The 13,572-nt window shown below is 55.1% G+C and overlaps 5 protein-coding genes across 5 annotated transcripts; 3 read left to right on the top strand and 2 right to left on the bottom strand.

Moving 5' to 3' along the window:
* Window positions 1-326: 326 nt before the first annotated feature.
* Window positions 327-2,825, top strand: CCOS01_10921 (tryptophan synthase; the record flags this gene model as incomplete). The annotated part of the gene is made up of 5 exons (XM_060459074.1): window positions 327-374; window positions 551-638; window positions 700-770; window positions 833-1,065; window positions 1,130-2,825. The coding sequence occupies 5 exons, from the start codon at window positions 327-329 to the stop codon at window positions 2,823-2,825; spliced, it is 2,136 nt and encodes a 711-aa protein (XP_060310876.1).
* Window positions 2,826-3,119: 294 nt separating this feature from the next.
* Window positions 3,120-3,878, bottom strand: CCOS01_10920 (ribosomal L28 family protein; the record flags this gene model as incomplete). Its single annotated transcript, XM_060459073.1, has 1 exon — window positions 3,120-3,878. The coding sequence occupies one exon, from the start codon at window positions 3,876-3,878 to the stop codon at window positions 3,120-3,122; it is 759 nt and encodes a 252-aa protein (XP_060310875.1).
* A 560-nt stretch (window positions 3,879-4,438) lies between these two features.
* Window positions 4,439-5,580, top strand: CCOS01_10919 (uncharacterized protein; the record flags this gene model as incomplete). Its single annotated transcript, XM_060459072.1, has 2 exons — window positions 4,439-4,579; window positions 4,666-5,580. The coding sequence occupies 2 exons, from the start codon at window positions 4,439-4,441 to the stop codon at window positions 5,578-5,580; spliced, it is 1,056 nt and encodes a 351-aa protein (XP_060310874.1).
* Window positions 5,581-5,929: 349 nt separating this feature from the next.
* On the bottom strand, window positions 5,930-7,610 carry CCOS01_10918 (aminotransferase class I and II; the record flags this gene model as incomplete). Its single annotated transcript, XM_060459071.1, has 4 exons — window positions 5,930-7,029; window positions 7,202-7,252; window positions 7,332-7,341; window positions 7,494-7,610. 4 exons carry the CDS (start codon window positions 7,608-7,610, stop codon window positions 5,930-5,932), a joined length of 1,278 nt encoding a protein of 425 aa, XP_060310873.1.
* A 2,279-nt stretch (window positions 7,611-9,889) lies between these two features.
* On the top strand, window positions 9,890-13,444 carry CCOS01_10917 (uncharacterized protein; the record flags this gene model as incomplete). The annotated part of the gene is made up of 6 exons (XM_060459070.1): window positions 9,890-10,329; window positions 10,398-10,756; window positions 11,579-11,776; window positions 11,964-12,100; window positions 12,401-12,468; window positions 12,928-13,444. 6 exons carry the CDS (start codon window positions 9,890-9,892, stop codon window positions 13,442-13,444), a joined length of 1,719 nt encoding a protein of 572 aa, XP_060310872.1.
* Window positions 13,445-13,572: the final 128 nt, after the last annotated feature.

The raw sequence follows: 13,572 nt of genomic DNA, 5'->3' as shown, positions 1-13,572 counted from the left end.
GTTCCTTTTTCACACCGTCCCGCCCCTTTGGCAGTGGCCGCTGCTGCTCCGACCGCAAGTTGTCCAAGGGAAACCGGCGCCCGCCCCAAGAGTCATTCCATTGCTCCTCCCCCACGTCTGAGATCATTAAGTACCTTTTTTCCCAGTTGAATTTCTTGCCCTTCGCCCCTACTTAAAACTTACTACCACCTTCAACCTTTCTCACATCTCAAGTTTTTTCTTGTGATACCAAAAAACCCCAGCGAGTCAAAAGTTGTTCTTTTACCCATATACCCCCTACCAATTGACTTTGTTGTTTCCTTCTACTCTCTATACCACTGCACAATATGGAAGGCATTCGCCAAACGTTTGCGCGCTGCAAGGCCCAAGGAAGGGTGAGTCTTTTGCCCCTCCCATGTTGCTGTGCTGCCCCTGTTGCGATCGCGGGGCTCTTCACCCCGCCGCGCCGCCGACCGCTCCCAACGACGATGGTTTTCCGGCACCGCCAAGATCTCGCAGCAACGACGGGATAGATGATCAATTGGACTGGTCTGACATTGTTATGAAATAGTCTGCGCTCGTTACCTACGTCACTGCTGGTTACCCCACGCCTGAGGACACTCCTAATGTTCTGCTTGCTATGGAGAAGGGTGGCGCTGGTAAGTCCCTCCAAGAACTTTGTGCACTGGTAAAGGAACACCTCACTGACACTCTCAACAGATGTGATCGAACTCGGTGCCCCCTTCACCGACCCAATTGCCGACGGCCCGACTATCCAGACATCAAACACTGTGAGTAGTGGCCAGAATGGGAACCAATTGGGTGTATGGTGAATACTGACGAGGGAAAACAGGTGGCTCTCCAACATGGCGTCACGATCGAGTCAACACTCAAGATGGTCAAGGACGCTCGCGACCAGGGCCTGAAGGCGCCTGTGATGTTGATGGGATACTACAACCCCCTTCTCAGCTATGGCGAAGAGAGACTCCTGAACGACTGCAAGACATCGGGCGTCAACGGCTTCATTGTTGTCGATTTGCCTCCTGAGGAGGCCATCTCTTTCCGCAAGCTTTGCACCAAGGGAGGGTACGTTCACACACCGCCTCTAACCACCTCGGTCATCCCGTACTGACGAACTGAAAACAAACAGACTTTCATACGTTCCCCTGATTGCTCCCGCAACCTCAGATGCCCGCATGAAGATCCTTTGCAAGCTGGCCGACTCCTTTATCTACGTCGTCTCCCGCCAGGGTGTCACCGGTGCCCTTGGCTCCATGAACGCCAACCTCCCCGACCTTGTTGCCCGCGTCAAGAAGTACAGCGGCAACAAGCCTGCTGCCGTCGGTTTCGGTGTCAGCACCCGCGACCACTTCCTCAGTGTCGCCCAGCTTGCCGACGGTGTTGTCGTCGGCTCCCAGATCATCACCACCCTCCAAAAGGCTGCCCCCGGCGAGCTCTACAACGATGTTGCAAAGTATTGCTCTTACCTCTGCGGCCGCGACTCTGATGAGACTACCCGCGAGGTTGGCATGGTTGAGGCCATGGCCGCCGCCAAGCAGCCCACCGAAGAGCCTACCGTCGACGACCGCATCACCGCCGACCAGGATAGTGAGCTTGTTGCCGAGCTCGCTGCCATGCACGGCAAGATCCCTGACCGCTTCGGCGATTTCGGCGGCCAGTACGTCCCCGAGTCTCTCATGGACTGCCTGTCTGAGCTCGAGGAGGGCTTCAACAAGATCAAGGACGACCCTTCCTTCTGGGAGGAGTACCGCTCCTACTATGAGTACATGGGCCGCCCCGGCCACCTCCACCTTGCCGAGCGCCTTACCGAGCACGCCGGCGGTGCCAACATCTGGCTGAAGCGTGAGGATCTTAACCACACCGGTTCTCACAAGATCAACAACGCCCTTGGCCAGCTGCTCCTCGCCAAGCGCCTCGGCAAGACCAAGATCATCGCCGAGACCGGTGCCGGCCAGCACGGTGTTGCTACGGCCACCGTCTGCGCCAAGTTCGGCATGGAATGCACAGTCTACATGGGTGCCGAAGACGTCCGCCGCCAGGCCCTCAACGTCTTCCGCATGAAGCTCCTCGGCGCCAAGGTTGTCGCTGTCGAGGCTGGAAGCAAGACCCTCCGTGACGCCGTCAACGAGGCCATGCGCGCCTGGGTTGTCGAGCTCGACACCACTCACTACATCATCGGTTCCGCCATTGGCCCGCATCCCTTCCCCACCATCGTCCGTACCTTCCAGTCTGTCATTGGTAACGAGACCAAGGCGCAGATGCTCGAGAAGAGAGGCAAGCTGCCCGATGCCGTCGTCGCCTGCGTTGGCGGTGGCAGCAACGCTGTCGGCATGTTCTACCCCTTTGCCAACGACCCCAGCGTCAAACTCCTCGGTGTTGAGGCCGGTGGTGACGGTATCGACACTGCCCGTCACAGTGCCACCCTTTCCGGCGGCAGCAAGGGTGTCCTGCACGGTGTCAAGACCTACATTCTCCAGGACAAGCACGGCCAGGTCGCCGAGACGCACTCCATCTCCGCCGGTCTGGATTACCCCGGTGTCGGCCCCGAGCTCAGCTCCTGGAAGGACAGCGAGCGCGCCAAGTACGTCGCCGCCACCGACGCCGAGGCCTTCATTGGTTTCCGTCTCATGAGTCAGCTGGAGGGTATCATCCCCGCGCTGGAGTCAGCGCACGGCATCTACGGTGCCATTGAGCTCGCCAAGACGATGAAGAAGGGCGAGGATATCGTCATCTGCTTGAGTGGCCGTGGTGACAAGGACGTGCAGAGCGTCGCCGACGAGCTGCCCAAGTTGGGCCCCAAGATTGGCTGGGACCTGCGCTTCTAAACACGGGGAGCAATGATTAAGGGGCGGAACGGGATTTACGAATGGCATATCACACATTGCAGGGCGTATGAGGCGAAACTTGCACTTTTCACGGCTTGTGGTTTCAAAATATGGAAAGCGGTTTTTGTAGACACAAACAAGAAAAAGGGGCTTCATCTTCTAGACTTGAGATCCTCTTAAAAAGTAGTTTGATGACATGAGAATTTTTGTACATATGATACAATGACTTTTTTTTCTCTCCGGAAGCATACACTCTCTCTTTCTTTAACAAGTGACCATCACCCAACCCAAAAATCATATCCTCTGCTCAGTGACAGGCTCTCCGATACCAGGCACATGAACGTCCTCGTACCCCTCGCCATCCTCAGCCCCAAACTCGGCCTCCTCGCCCAGCGTAAACTCCTCCAAAATCATCTGCGCAGCTCTCTTCTCGAGAATCCCCCTGCTGACAGCGCTCAGGGGCCCCGGCGTAGCAGCATCGACCATGACGGTGACCAAATCCGTCTGATCCTCCCTCATCTCCCCCTCGACGCCGAGCTTCTCCCTCTCAGCGACGTACCTCTCCCGGAAGGTAGCCGTCTGCATAACAAGCCACCTCAGCTTCCATCCCCCCGGTCCCAGCTCCTTGACGCGCGCGGCCTTTGTCTTTGTCACGTAGGCGTCGATGCCGCCCTCCTTGCGGATCGTGCGCAGGACGCGGGTGGTGAGGCGGGTGCGGACCCAGGCGCCCAGGGACTCGGACCAGAGGCGCTTGCGGTGGACGTTGGGGCGCCAGGTGCGCGGGGTGACTTGGTGGTGTTTCGGGGAGACGTTGTGGCCGTGGCGGATGCGGGAGGTGCCGTAGAGGCCGTGGTTTGATTGTTTGTAGAGGAGGCGGGGGCCGTGGGGGTAGGGGGGCACGGCGGAGGTCGGGATCTTTTGGAGGGAGATTGTTTTTGTGGCGAGGGGGGTGGAGGTTGAGAAGGCGCGGGTTGCGGCGGTGGTGGGCGTGACGGCCAGGTTTTGGAGGGAGGTGAGGAGGGAGGGCCGAGGCCGAAGGGTTGTAAGGCTCATCTTGGGCTTCGATCCGTGTCCGATTATGTGCGAGGTTCGTGGCTTCGGGAGTATGTAGAGGCGATCGGAGGGATGCGAACGGGTAGATGCGCGCCGCGGCGTTCGTTCGTCGTTGGTCGTCGGCGCACCGTTGAGGTCGATTGTCGTGAGAGCTTGGGGATGATTTTTTGGGCCAATGGTCAGAGATCGGAGCTTCGATATCGGGCGGTGGATGTTCCGCTCTCCGGGAATTGATAGGTTTGATTGGGGGATTCGTTAAAGAGTGGGGGCTTTGCTGGTGAAGTCAATTGAGCTGCGTCAGGTGACTGCGCGCTGCTTTCGTGACAGGGGTCCGTGGTCTGATCCCGAGTGCCTTTCGGTTGACCCCTCCACACCGACTCACCGAGGCAAGAGGGAAAGTTAGGTAGCTCGACGATCAACTTGCGCCGTGACATGCCCCCGAGCAGACAGACTCTATACAGACCGCCTATTCTACTCAGCCACAGCTACTGACTTAAAGCTCCCAAGGAGCCCTGTCAAAAGCGTCAAGCCTGCTGACGACGCAAAAGGCAACGCCCACGATGTTACCGCCAGTCGAGGCCTCGGTCCTGCAAAACAACCCTGAATTCGCGGCGCTGCATCATACCCTCACAACGGCAATCCTCAACCCAGATGGTTCCACAAGAAAGCCGGCGACCAAGGAGCACGATGCGATACAAAATGTTTGTCTTCTCTCGGCTATGATGCCCAGACTCCCGGCCCTGTACCAGAACTGAACTTGGCCCTGAGCTAACCCTCAAACCTCCAGGAGCTCGCAGACCACAGATTCACAGCCGCAAAAGAACACCTTCTCATAAGCGCAATCTCAAACACCGCACCGCCCGAACCAAAACCCGCACCACCTCGAACATTCTCCCGCACGAACACGTCCTCACAACCACAACCATCCTCCAGCGGCAACGGCACAACACAACAACAACCCCTCCCCGAACCCCTCCTCGACCTCCTCCTCCTTCTCCCACCCCTCCTAACCTCCCCCGAGCCCCTATCCCCCGAATCCGCCACAATCCTCCTCTCCAACCCGCCCTTCACAGACTTCCAATCCCTCCTCCCCCAACTCGGCGACCTCATCTCCTCAACCCTCCACACCTCGGCCGTCTCCCTAGCCCGCATCGCCAACCCGACAACAAACCCCTCCTTCCTCCACCGCGCCGTCCCAGGCCTGCAAACAACCTACCACAAACTCGCCTCCGACGTGTCCCAATCGAAACTCGCACTCGCCCGAGAACGCCTCCGCGCGGCAGATACCCTGACACAATGCCTAGACGAGCACGCCGCGGCGCTGACGCTCCTGGTTAGAAGCCTCGAGGCCAAACACGGCGTCGTGGCGCGTAGTCTCGAGTTTCGCGCCGCCGAGACGGGGCTGGAGGCGCAGAGGGCCGAGGCGGATGCCGTGGCTGCGAGGGAGGGGGTTAGGAGGGAGGTGTATTCGCCCGAGATGGTGGCTGCGCTGACGAATTATTCTGCGCATTTGCGGGATGCGAGGATGAGGCTTGAGGGGACTTTGATGACGCTCCGGGCCGAGTTGGAGGGGTACGGGGTCGGGGTTGAGGGGGAGGAGGGGAAGGCGAGGACGATGAAGGAGATGGCGAGGAAGAAGAGGCAGATGGAGAGGGAGTTGGAGGATGCGAGTCGGGATTTGGCCAGGTTGGATAGGGCGTGATTAAGTATCATGTGCCGATGGGTGCCAAGTTTGAATTCATGGCAAGCAAGCAAGCGATTGGACTTGTTTACATTGAAAGACGTGTCGCTATATTGTACACAGCTGGAATGCATGTGTGGTCTACCAAGGGGTGCCAAACGTTCTATGTCCACCGGCCATTCTAACCTTGGCTGCGCAAAAGAGAAGACCTCTCCCTCTTTGGTTGTACAAAACCCCCCTTTTTAGAAAACCAACTACCCTTTCAACAGAACCTCGTGATATCTCTTGGAGAAATGCAAGCTGGCTCAGAGCACCTCTAGACTGAGACTCGCGTTGGGACAAATCGCAAAAATATTCACAATGGCAAGATTTAACCCTTGACCTTGTAGATGGACTCGGCGAGGCGGCCGACGTTGCCACTGGTGATACCAGCGACGGAGATACGGCCGTCCTTGGTGGCGTAGACGGAGTGGTCGTTGGCGAGGGCGTCCATCTGGTCCTTGGTCAGGCCAGTGTAGGCGAACATGCCGATCTGGCTGGTGATGTGGGACCAGTCGTGGGCGGAGCCAAGCTTCTCGAGGTTCTCCTTGAGGAGAGCGCGCATGGTGATGATGCGGTCAGCCATGCCCTTGACCTCACCGAGCCACTGCTGGTTCAGGGCGGCGTCGTTGAGGATGGTGGAGGCGATGCGGGCGCCGTGGACGGGAGGGTTGGAGTACAGAGGGCGGACAAGAATCTTGACCTGGGAGTCGATGCGCTTGCGCTCCTCGGCGTCCTTTGCGACGATGGAGAAGGCACCGACACGCTCGCCGTAGAGACCCATGTTCTTGGCGAAGGACTGGGCGAGGCAGATGTTGTGGCCCTCCTTGACGAAGTGGCGGACGGCGAAGGCGTCGGTGTCGGTGTTACCCGAGGCGAAGCCCTGGTAGGCCATGTCAAAGAAGGAGTAGTGGCCCTGGGCCTTGACGACGTCGGAGATCTCGCGCCACTGCTCGGGGGTAGGGTCGACACCGGTGGGGTTGTGGGCGCAGGCGTGGAAGAGGAAGATGGAGCCCTTGGGGGCGGCCTTGATGTCGGCGACCATGCCCTCAAAGTCGAGGCCGATGGTCTTGGGGTCGTAGTAGCGGTACTTGTTGACGGTGAGGCCAGAGTCGTTGAAGACGGCGCCGTGGTTGGCCCATGAGGGAGTGGGGATGTAGATGTTCTTAGCGCCGGGGAAGAAGCGGGCGAGGAAGGCGCCTCCGATGCGCAGGGCACCGGTGCCGGAGATGGACTGGGTGATGGCGAGGCGGTCGAGGGCCGAGGAGTCGGCGCCGTAGGCGAGGACGGCGGCGGACTTGGTGAACTCGGGGACACCGGTGATGCCGGCGTACTCCTTGTTCAGCTTGGCGGCGATGACCTTCTCCTCGGCGGCGCGGACGGAGGGGAGGACGTAGGGCTTGCCCTGGTCGTCGCGGTAGGCACCGACACCTGTTGTTTGTCTGCGTCAATGGGCATGTTCATTGCGGTGATGATAAACGTTGTGTGCTTGTAGTTGACAGCTGACGGCCGGCTAGCGTTGTAGCTAGCAAGCTTGTGACAGCTCTCTAGCTAGGGTGGTGGTTGTGGTTGTCAAAGTGGCTTGGCGGGGGGCTTTGCGTACCGAGGTTGATCTTCTGCTCAAACTTATCGGCCTTGAAGGCTTCCGTGATGCCTGTTCGTCTATTGTCAGTCATGGAGTTGAGTCAACCGGCGAAGCTCGAGGGAGCTCCACCCGAGCAGGTGCGTCATACCGAGAATGGCCTGTCCATTGCGAAAAAGTGGCCAGTTAGCAAAACAGTTCGTTGCGGTGATTGTCGGGATTCTGCCAATCGGCGCATCAAGCACTTACATCCTGCAGTCTTCGTTAGCATTCGTGGCGCATTCAATTGGCATCTGGAGTGTTTGAGACATACAGGAGGACCTTGAGGGACGTTGGCCCAGGTAGAGCCGGCTCTCGCGGCCGTGACGGGCAGAGCGCCCATGCGGCGGGCGGCAGCTTGCCGGGTTGCGATTCTGGTGGAGGACAGCATCTTGATTGTCTTTCTCTTTCGGGGATGGGAGAAAAAAGATGTGAATGGAGGAAGAAAGGGAAGAAGAGAGAGATGAGGTTGAGAGGGGAAGGAAGAGAAGGAGAAAAGACGTAGCTTTCGCTGTTGGCCGGCAGAAAAAAAAAGGATCCCAGTGAGGTAAGAACAATCCGTAATAACTTAAGGTGCCCAAAGATTCCGAGACAGCGAAGTGCCGAAAGAGCTGCTGCTGCTGGCTGTTGGCTGCTGCAGACGGGGTGGTCCAACCAAGGAATGGGCTGACTTGTGACTGTACCAGGTGCGCCTTGCCCGCCGTTTCTGCCATCTGGGGGCATTCATGTGCTGGGGTGCTTGGCGACCAGCCCTGAATTCAATCCAGTCAAATCCCAGAACTGTTCTCATACTGACCCAGCCCCAGCAACTGCACTGAGCAGAGAGGGGGGTGTGGCCCCCCGGTGCGGTGCGACTCCGGACCTGGAGAAGGAGAAGAGGAGCATCGTAAGTGGACCGAGTCATGAGAGGACCCACCTGCATCGTGCAATCGCGGGGGAGCGGATTTACTGTATTGCCGCTACCCGCCACGGGGGAGGAATCCCGACGCGCCTTCCACGCCCTTGACGCCCACGATGCGTCGATGCCCCTTCCTCGGCCCGCTGTTTTTTGACTGGAGCGCATGCGCGCAACTTACGCAACGAATGAACCCGTCCCTGGTCCTTCCGGCTTCGGATGTCGCCGCGGTTGACCGTTCTCAGCTCACTTCTTCTTCCGCTCGACTTAAGCTCCTGCTTCGTCATTCCAGGGTCAGCTGTCTCGGGCGGTGTGTCTCTCTTTAACCTTTGGTCTTCCCCTTTTGCTGGCTGACGCGCGCTAGTTACTTCTATTCGCTCGCTTCAAAGGAGTTTCTCCTGTCTTGGGGCCTGTTGTTTCTTTTCGTTCACACTTCCATTCTTTCTGCCTCTTTTGAGCCTTTGACACTGCTGGAAACGATCCTGCCTGGCACGTGTCTGATGCAGTGTTCGTCAGGCTTGGGCGGTTAGAATTCCCCTTTTCGGCCTCCTCTCATCACTCTGTCACTCTAGGCGACATCGTATTAATGGTAGCACTTCCTAAAATTGTGAAGAAGCAAGCATCGCCATCAACTGCTAGAGCTGTCAAAGCACTCTTCCATTGACCTCTGCAAGGGATGTTACCTATGACTTTCCGTCTTTTCCCCGGACTAAAGGAACTGTCCAATGCACCTCTGCTGCGGACGAACGGCCCCTGGGATGATGGTTCGTAGCTGCATAAAGGTCCGTGCTTGCATGCTGTTGTTCAAATTGGCTTTCTACTTCGCTTGCAACCAAGATCATTCAAGATCGCCACGAACCTGAGGAGCCTCATTACTCCCTTCATCCGACCTCGTGGCTCCTCCTTTGATCTCAAGTCTCGAATCTGTCCTTTCATGTTACTCAATGCCAGAGCCTTGGCGACATGGGAGAGAAGCTGAGTCATCTACTGGGATTATGAAGCTCAAAAGCCGCTCGCTACATGTAGCGCGAGAGTTGAGGCCTCGTGGACTCGAATTGCACGGAGAGCGTAGACCGAAATGATCAATCCAGGCCATCATCCTTCTATGATACACTTTATGAACCACTCGAAATCCTCCTCTAATCATAGCCTGGTTTTATTCAGTAGGATGAGTAATTTCGTGTTTTTCGTGTATGGCAATCGTCTCATTGGACTCGCTTGGCACAGCAAAAGTAGATGGTGGTATTAGTGCATATCCGTGTGGTTCTCCTGAACCATTTCAGGTACGTCTTCTACGTTTTCCAATAATATTATTCAGAACTGACGTTCAGGATTACCTAGTGACCCTCGTGATGCAAGCCGTGTCATTCTCATGTCTGAATTGCCCGTCGCACGGCGGCTTGAAACCACTAAAAGACATGTCCAATAGTTCGCAAAGAAGCCGAGGATGATCCAACGCACATTACTTCCAGAAGATGCCGAACTGCACGTGTACGGCGTCCAATCAAGAAGCCTCTGATACAGCGAATGAGATCGTTTTTCGCTCCAAAGGCGAGCCTAATCATCCCAAACCCTCCTGAGGAAAGCGCATGCCAGCCTGATCTTGATACCTCCACAAAACACCCGCCAGCGTCAGCAGGTAGCCTGATCTCTTCACCGCAGTTTTCTTTGCAAAGAACCAGCACTGTTGATCAAGGCTTTTCGTCGACATCTCACCGATCTCCCCGAGAGCTACCGAGAACATCTTCCACCATCGCTCGCAACTCTGATAAACCATGGCGGCCGAGAGCGTGGGCCTGGCAGCCTCGGTTGCCGGCCTGCTATCTTTGGGCTTGCAGATCACCGGCGGCATCGTCAAGTACATGGACGCCTTTGAGGGCCGTGACGAGGAACTACGAAACGTCAAGAAAAATAATGACAACCTGGGGGTCACACTCCTTGCGATGAAAACGGTGTTAGCTGGTCTGCAGGGCCAAAGTCCTGCAGTCGTTGATGCAGTAGATCAGAACATTCGAAGCTGCGAGGAGGACCTTCGCGCCGTCGAGGCTTTATGCATTGACCTTTCTGATCGCGATGGCAGTACGTGGACGAAACGGCTGGAGAACAAAAAAAAGAAGGTGACTTTTGCGTTCCATCGACCCAAACTTCGAGACCTTGAGCTGCAGTTGCAAAAGGCCTATGGTGCTCTGCAACTGGTACAGGGCAGCTTGGGACTGTAGGTTAATATAGAATTCCTCTCGCTTCCCACGATTTCTGACACGGCAGTAGGGAAACCTCGAACAGGAACGCAGTCTTGCTGGCGGCTATCGAGTCGAGTTCTCGCGACCAAGCTTCTGAAATGCTCTTAATCCGGTCAGAAGTAGCAGCACTTGGTACGCCTGTGGGCGACATCAATGACAAATTGTCAGGTCTACAAAGCATTGCGGACCAGACAAGACAATTCATCGTGGCTCATTCCGGAGCTATCGAAATTGAGGCTCGCGAGAGCAGCCAGCGTCTCAGATATGATCTTCAGCATTCGCATGCCTCAATTGTACAGCACCTTAAGACAATCGATCACAAAGTACAGCTTCTGGGAGAAGAGAACGGTTCTCTACGGGCATTAGCTCTCAAAGCGGCCTCCAAGCCAGCAGCTCTCAAGAGTTTGTGCGATGACATGAAATTGTCGGGGAAGCGTTGCAACAAAGACATTGCTCCACAGCGACCAAAAAACCAACGGAAAACAACTTCATCAGATCCATCAAGGGACTCAGAGACCAGGTTGGAAGTTGGCAAAGTGTGCATCTGCCCACGTCCTGCAAGATCATTCATGCAGATGCAGATGCAGCGAGGCTACACGTACCTGTCCGGCGAGTGGGAATCCCAAGGCCACTGGTCGAGCTGCCCACTCTCAAAAATGCCAAAGAAGCAACGAATCAAGGCAACCTTGAAATACACTGGCGTTTCTCGCCTTCTGAAATCAGTCATCGAAATTTCGTTTGCTTTGACATCTGGAGCTGGGGGCTGCAGCATCAGTCCCAGGTTTACCTACTATCCGACTGCGGACGTCAACTCGGATCCCGCTTTCCGCTTAATCAACTTGATGAGAAGAAGCTATCTTGGACGGAATAAGCGGAGTAGGGAGCGCTTGTTTACCGCTTACTTGAGAAAACTGGCAAAACTTCTCGAAGAAAGACGAACCTACCCGACTATTGTGGACGACACAAACAGGACCTTGATGCACCATGCTGCTATTTTAGTGAGATCTTTTTACCCAGAACTTACAGCTTGTGACTAAACGGTCATCTGACAGGTCAGAGACCTATCCGTCTTATATCACGAAAGACTTAGCGAGATGAAAGCGGCTGCTGAAATCGTCCCGATTCTGCTCTCGTATGGTGTTCCAGCCTTTTCATACGATATTGAGGGCAAGCTTCCTTACTTGATCACGTAAACAGGATGGCCAAATTGCTAATCTGCTGCAGGATTCTCGCCGTTACATAACTTGACGTGTCAAACTGATGAGTGGGCCGAGGACGCCGTTCTGGCCCTATCACGGGCTAACTTTGAAAACCAGCCGGCCATGTCGGAACGGACGTCAAAGATCTGTAAATTCACGCACTTCGCGATTGCGGTACATCGTAGCCTCATGTCTTTTGGCAAGCTCCCTGAGGTTGCGACAGGTGCGGCAATTCTCAAAAGCTTACTACATTCACCTGACTAAATGAGAACCAGCTTTTGAATGCGGCCCTTTGAGCATGGCGATTGTCAACAATGATTCAGATGAAGTAGATCGTATCTTGAGACGGTTTCCTGATTCCATAGCTGAACTTGATTTATACGGGCGAGGCCCACTTCATCTCGCAGCAGCGAAGCCTGAAATTCTCAAAAGGCTCGTAAAAGCTGCGGATCTGATCACCCTGAACCAGCGAGACAGCACAGGTACTAATGCACTTGAAACAGCCATGGTGCTTAGCTCACTGTATTGCGTCAATGGCACAGAATATGTAAGGTGCAGAGAGTGTTCTTGCTACCTATGCGTAAAATATCTCCTAGACGCCAGTTTCAATCTCATTCGGACGCTTGCTGTACAAGGATGGGAAAACTATCCGCCAGGTCTGGGTCAAATCCTTGAGAATTCATCGGAGCTCGCTCGGCGTCACTATGTCTTTCACATGAGAAAAACCCGAAGTCTGCTGAGACCAGGACACCTTCCGACAAACAAAAGTTTGTCCACAAAGCAAGAAGTCGGCAACAACAGCACAACAAGTGACACGCAAAGAAGCATCTTACATTTCCAAAGACAGCTGCAAATCTACGATGAGGCTGGCGGGACCGTAGACTCTTTATCAAACTGGATATTCCAGCAAACTAGGTCCGTTCATCTGGCCCAGTTGTTCTATCGTCACGGATTCAGGCCCAGCCCATCAATATTTCTCCAGCTTCGCGACTCAAATCCATTCGGGCTCCGAAGTTTCCTTAGCCCGGAGATTGTTTGTTGGCTTCAGGACCACGGAGGAGATATATTCTTGCGATCCCCCGCAGGCCCTACGAACAAGACCGCCGACAATAGACTGTTCGCTGCGCACTACGTCTTTTACCTATTAGGCAAGAGTCCCTGGGCTCGGGTACGAAGCTGTCAAGGGACAGCCCAAGGACAGGCCGCCTTCGAAACGTTAAAAACCACTGTGGCTTACCGTATTCTTACGGACGGCTGTCGTTGTTCTTGCTCGACGAAAGGATGCAGTCCGTTGACTTGGATGATGAAGGGCTTCATTACAACCAAATTCGCAATACCAGAGCAATACGCTGAAATAATAGCAGATTACTACAGCTCATGCGGCTCGGAGTTCACGCTCTCAACTTATGTAGAGGCAATCAGGTTCATGACATTCGAAGCACTGGGCATGGCCCATAGCTGTTGTAATCCAAGTTCTCTGGTCGAGGAAGGTGCGGCTTGGATTGATATGGATGATCTGGAGGTCATCGAGGAGCACGACTTCTTACTCAAGTTACACGAGCTTTTGGTCGTTGAATTTACGCAAAAAGCTAGCGAGTATCTGGGAAATGGGCCAAACGATATCCCATTGTTCCCTCAGTTTTGGAAATCATACTGGGCCGATCGAATGACCGATGAGTTAGAAAAGCTGGGCGGGGAAGACTTGACTGCTGAAGAAAGACGAGATGCAGAGGAAATCGGCGTGATATGGGACAAGTCAACAGGGAGCGGCGAGCGTAAATCTAGAAACCCATACCACAGGCGGGATATGGAGCACTACTTCTTTGAGTTGGACCTCATCTGCCCTGAGTACAATGAGCCATGGCCAGAGGGAATGCGTCGCATTCATTAATGGTCTGAGGATCAGGAAGTGGCAAAGACGATGCGCAAGGAACAGGATGAGTCAATCCTTTGAACGAAGACATCGGAAGTGCCAAATGCTTCAATTACGCGAGATCCCAACTTGATCAAACATTGTTC

Source organism: Colletotrichum costaricense, assembly GCF_030867565.1.
Source record: "Colletotrichum costaricense strain IMI 309622 chromosome Unknown Scaffold_11.1, whole genome shotgun sequence".
Taxonomy (NCBI): Eukaryota; Fungi; Ascomycota; class Sordariomycetes; order Glomerellales; family Glomerellaceae; genus Colletotrichum; species Colletotrichum costaricense.
Note: the sequence above shows the minus strand (reverse complement) of the source record. Positions and strands in the feature narration are given on the sequence as shown.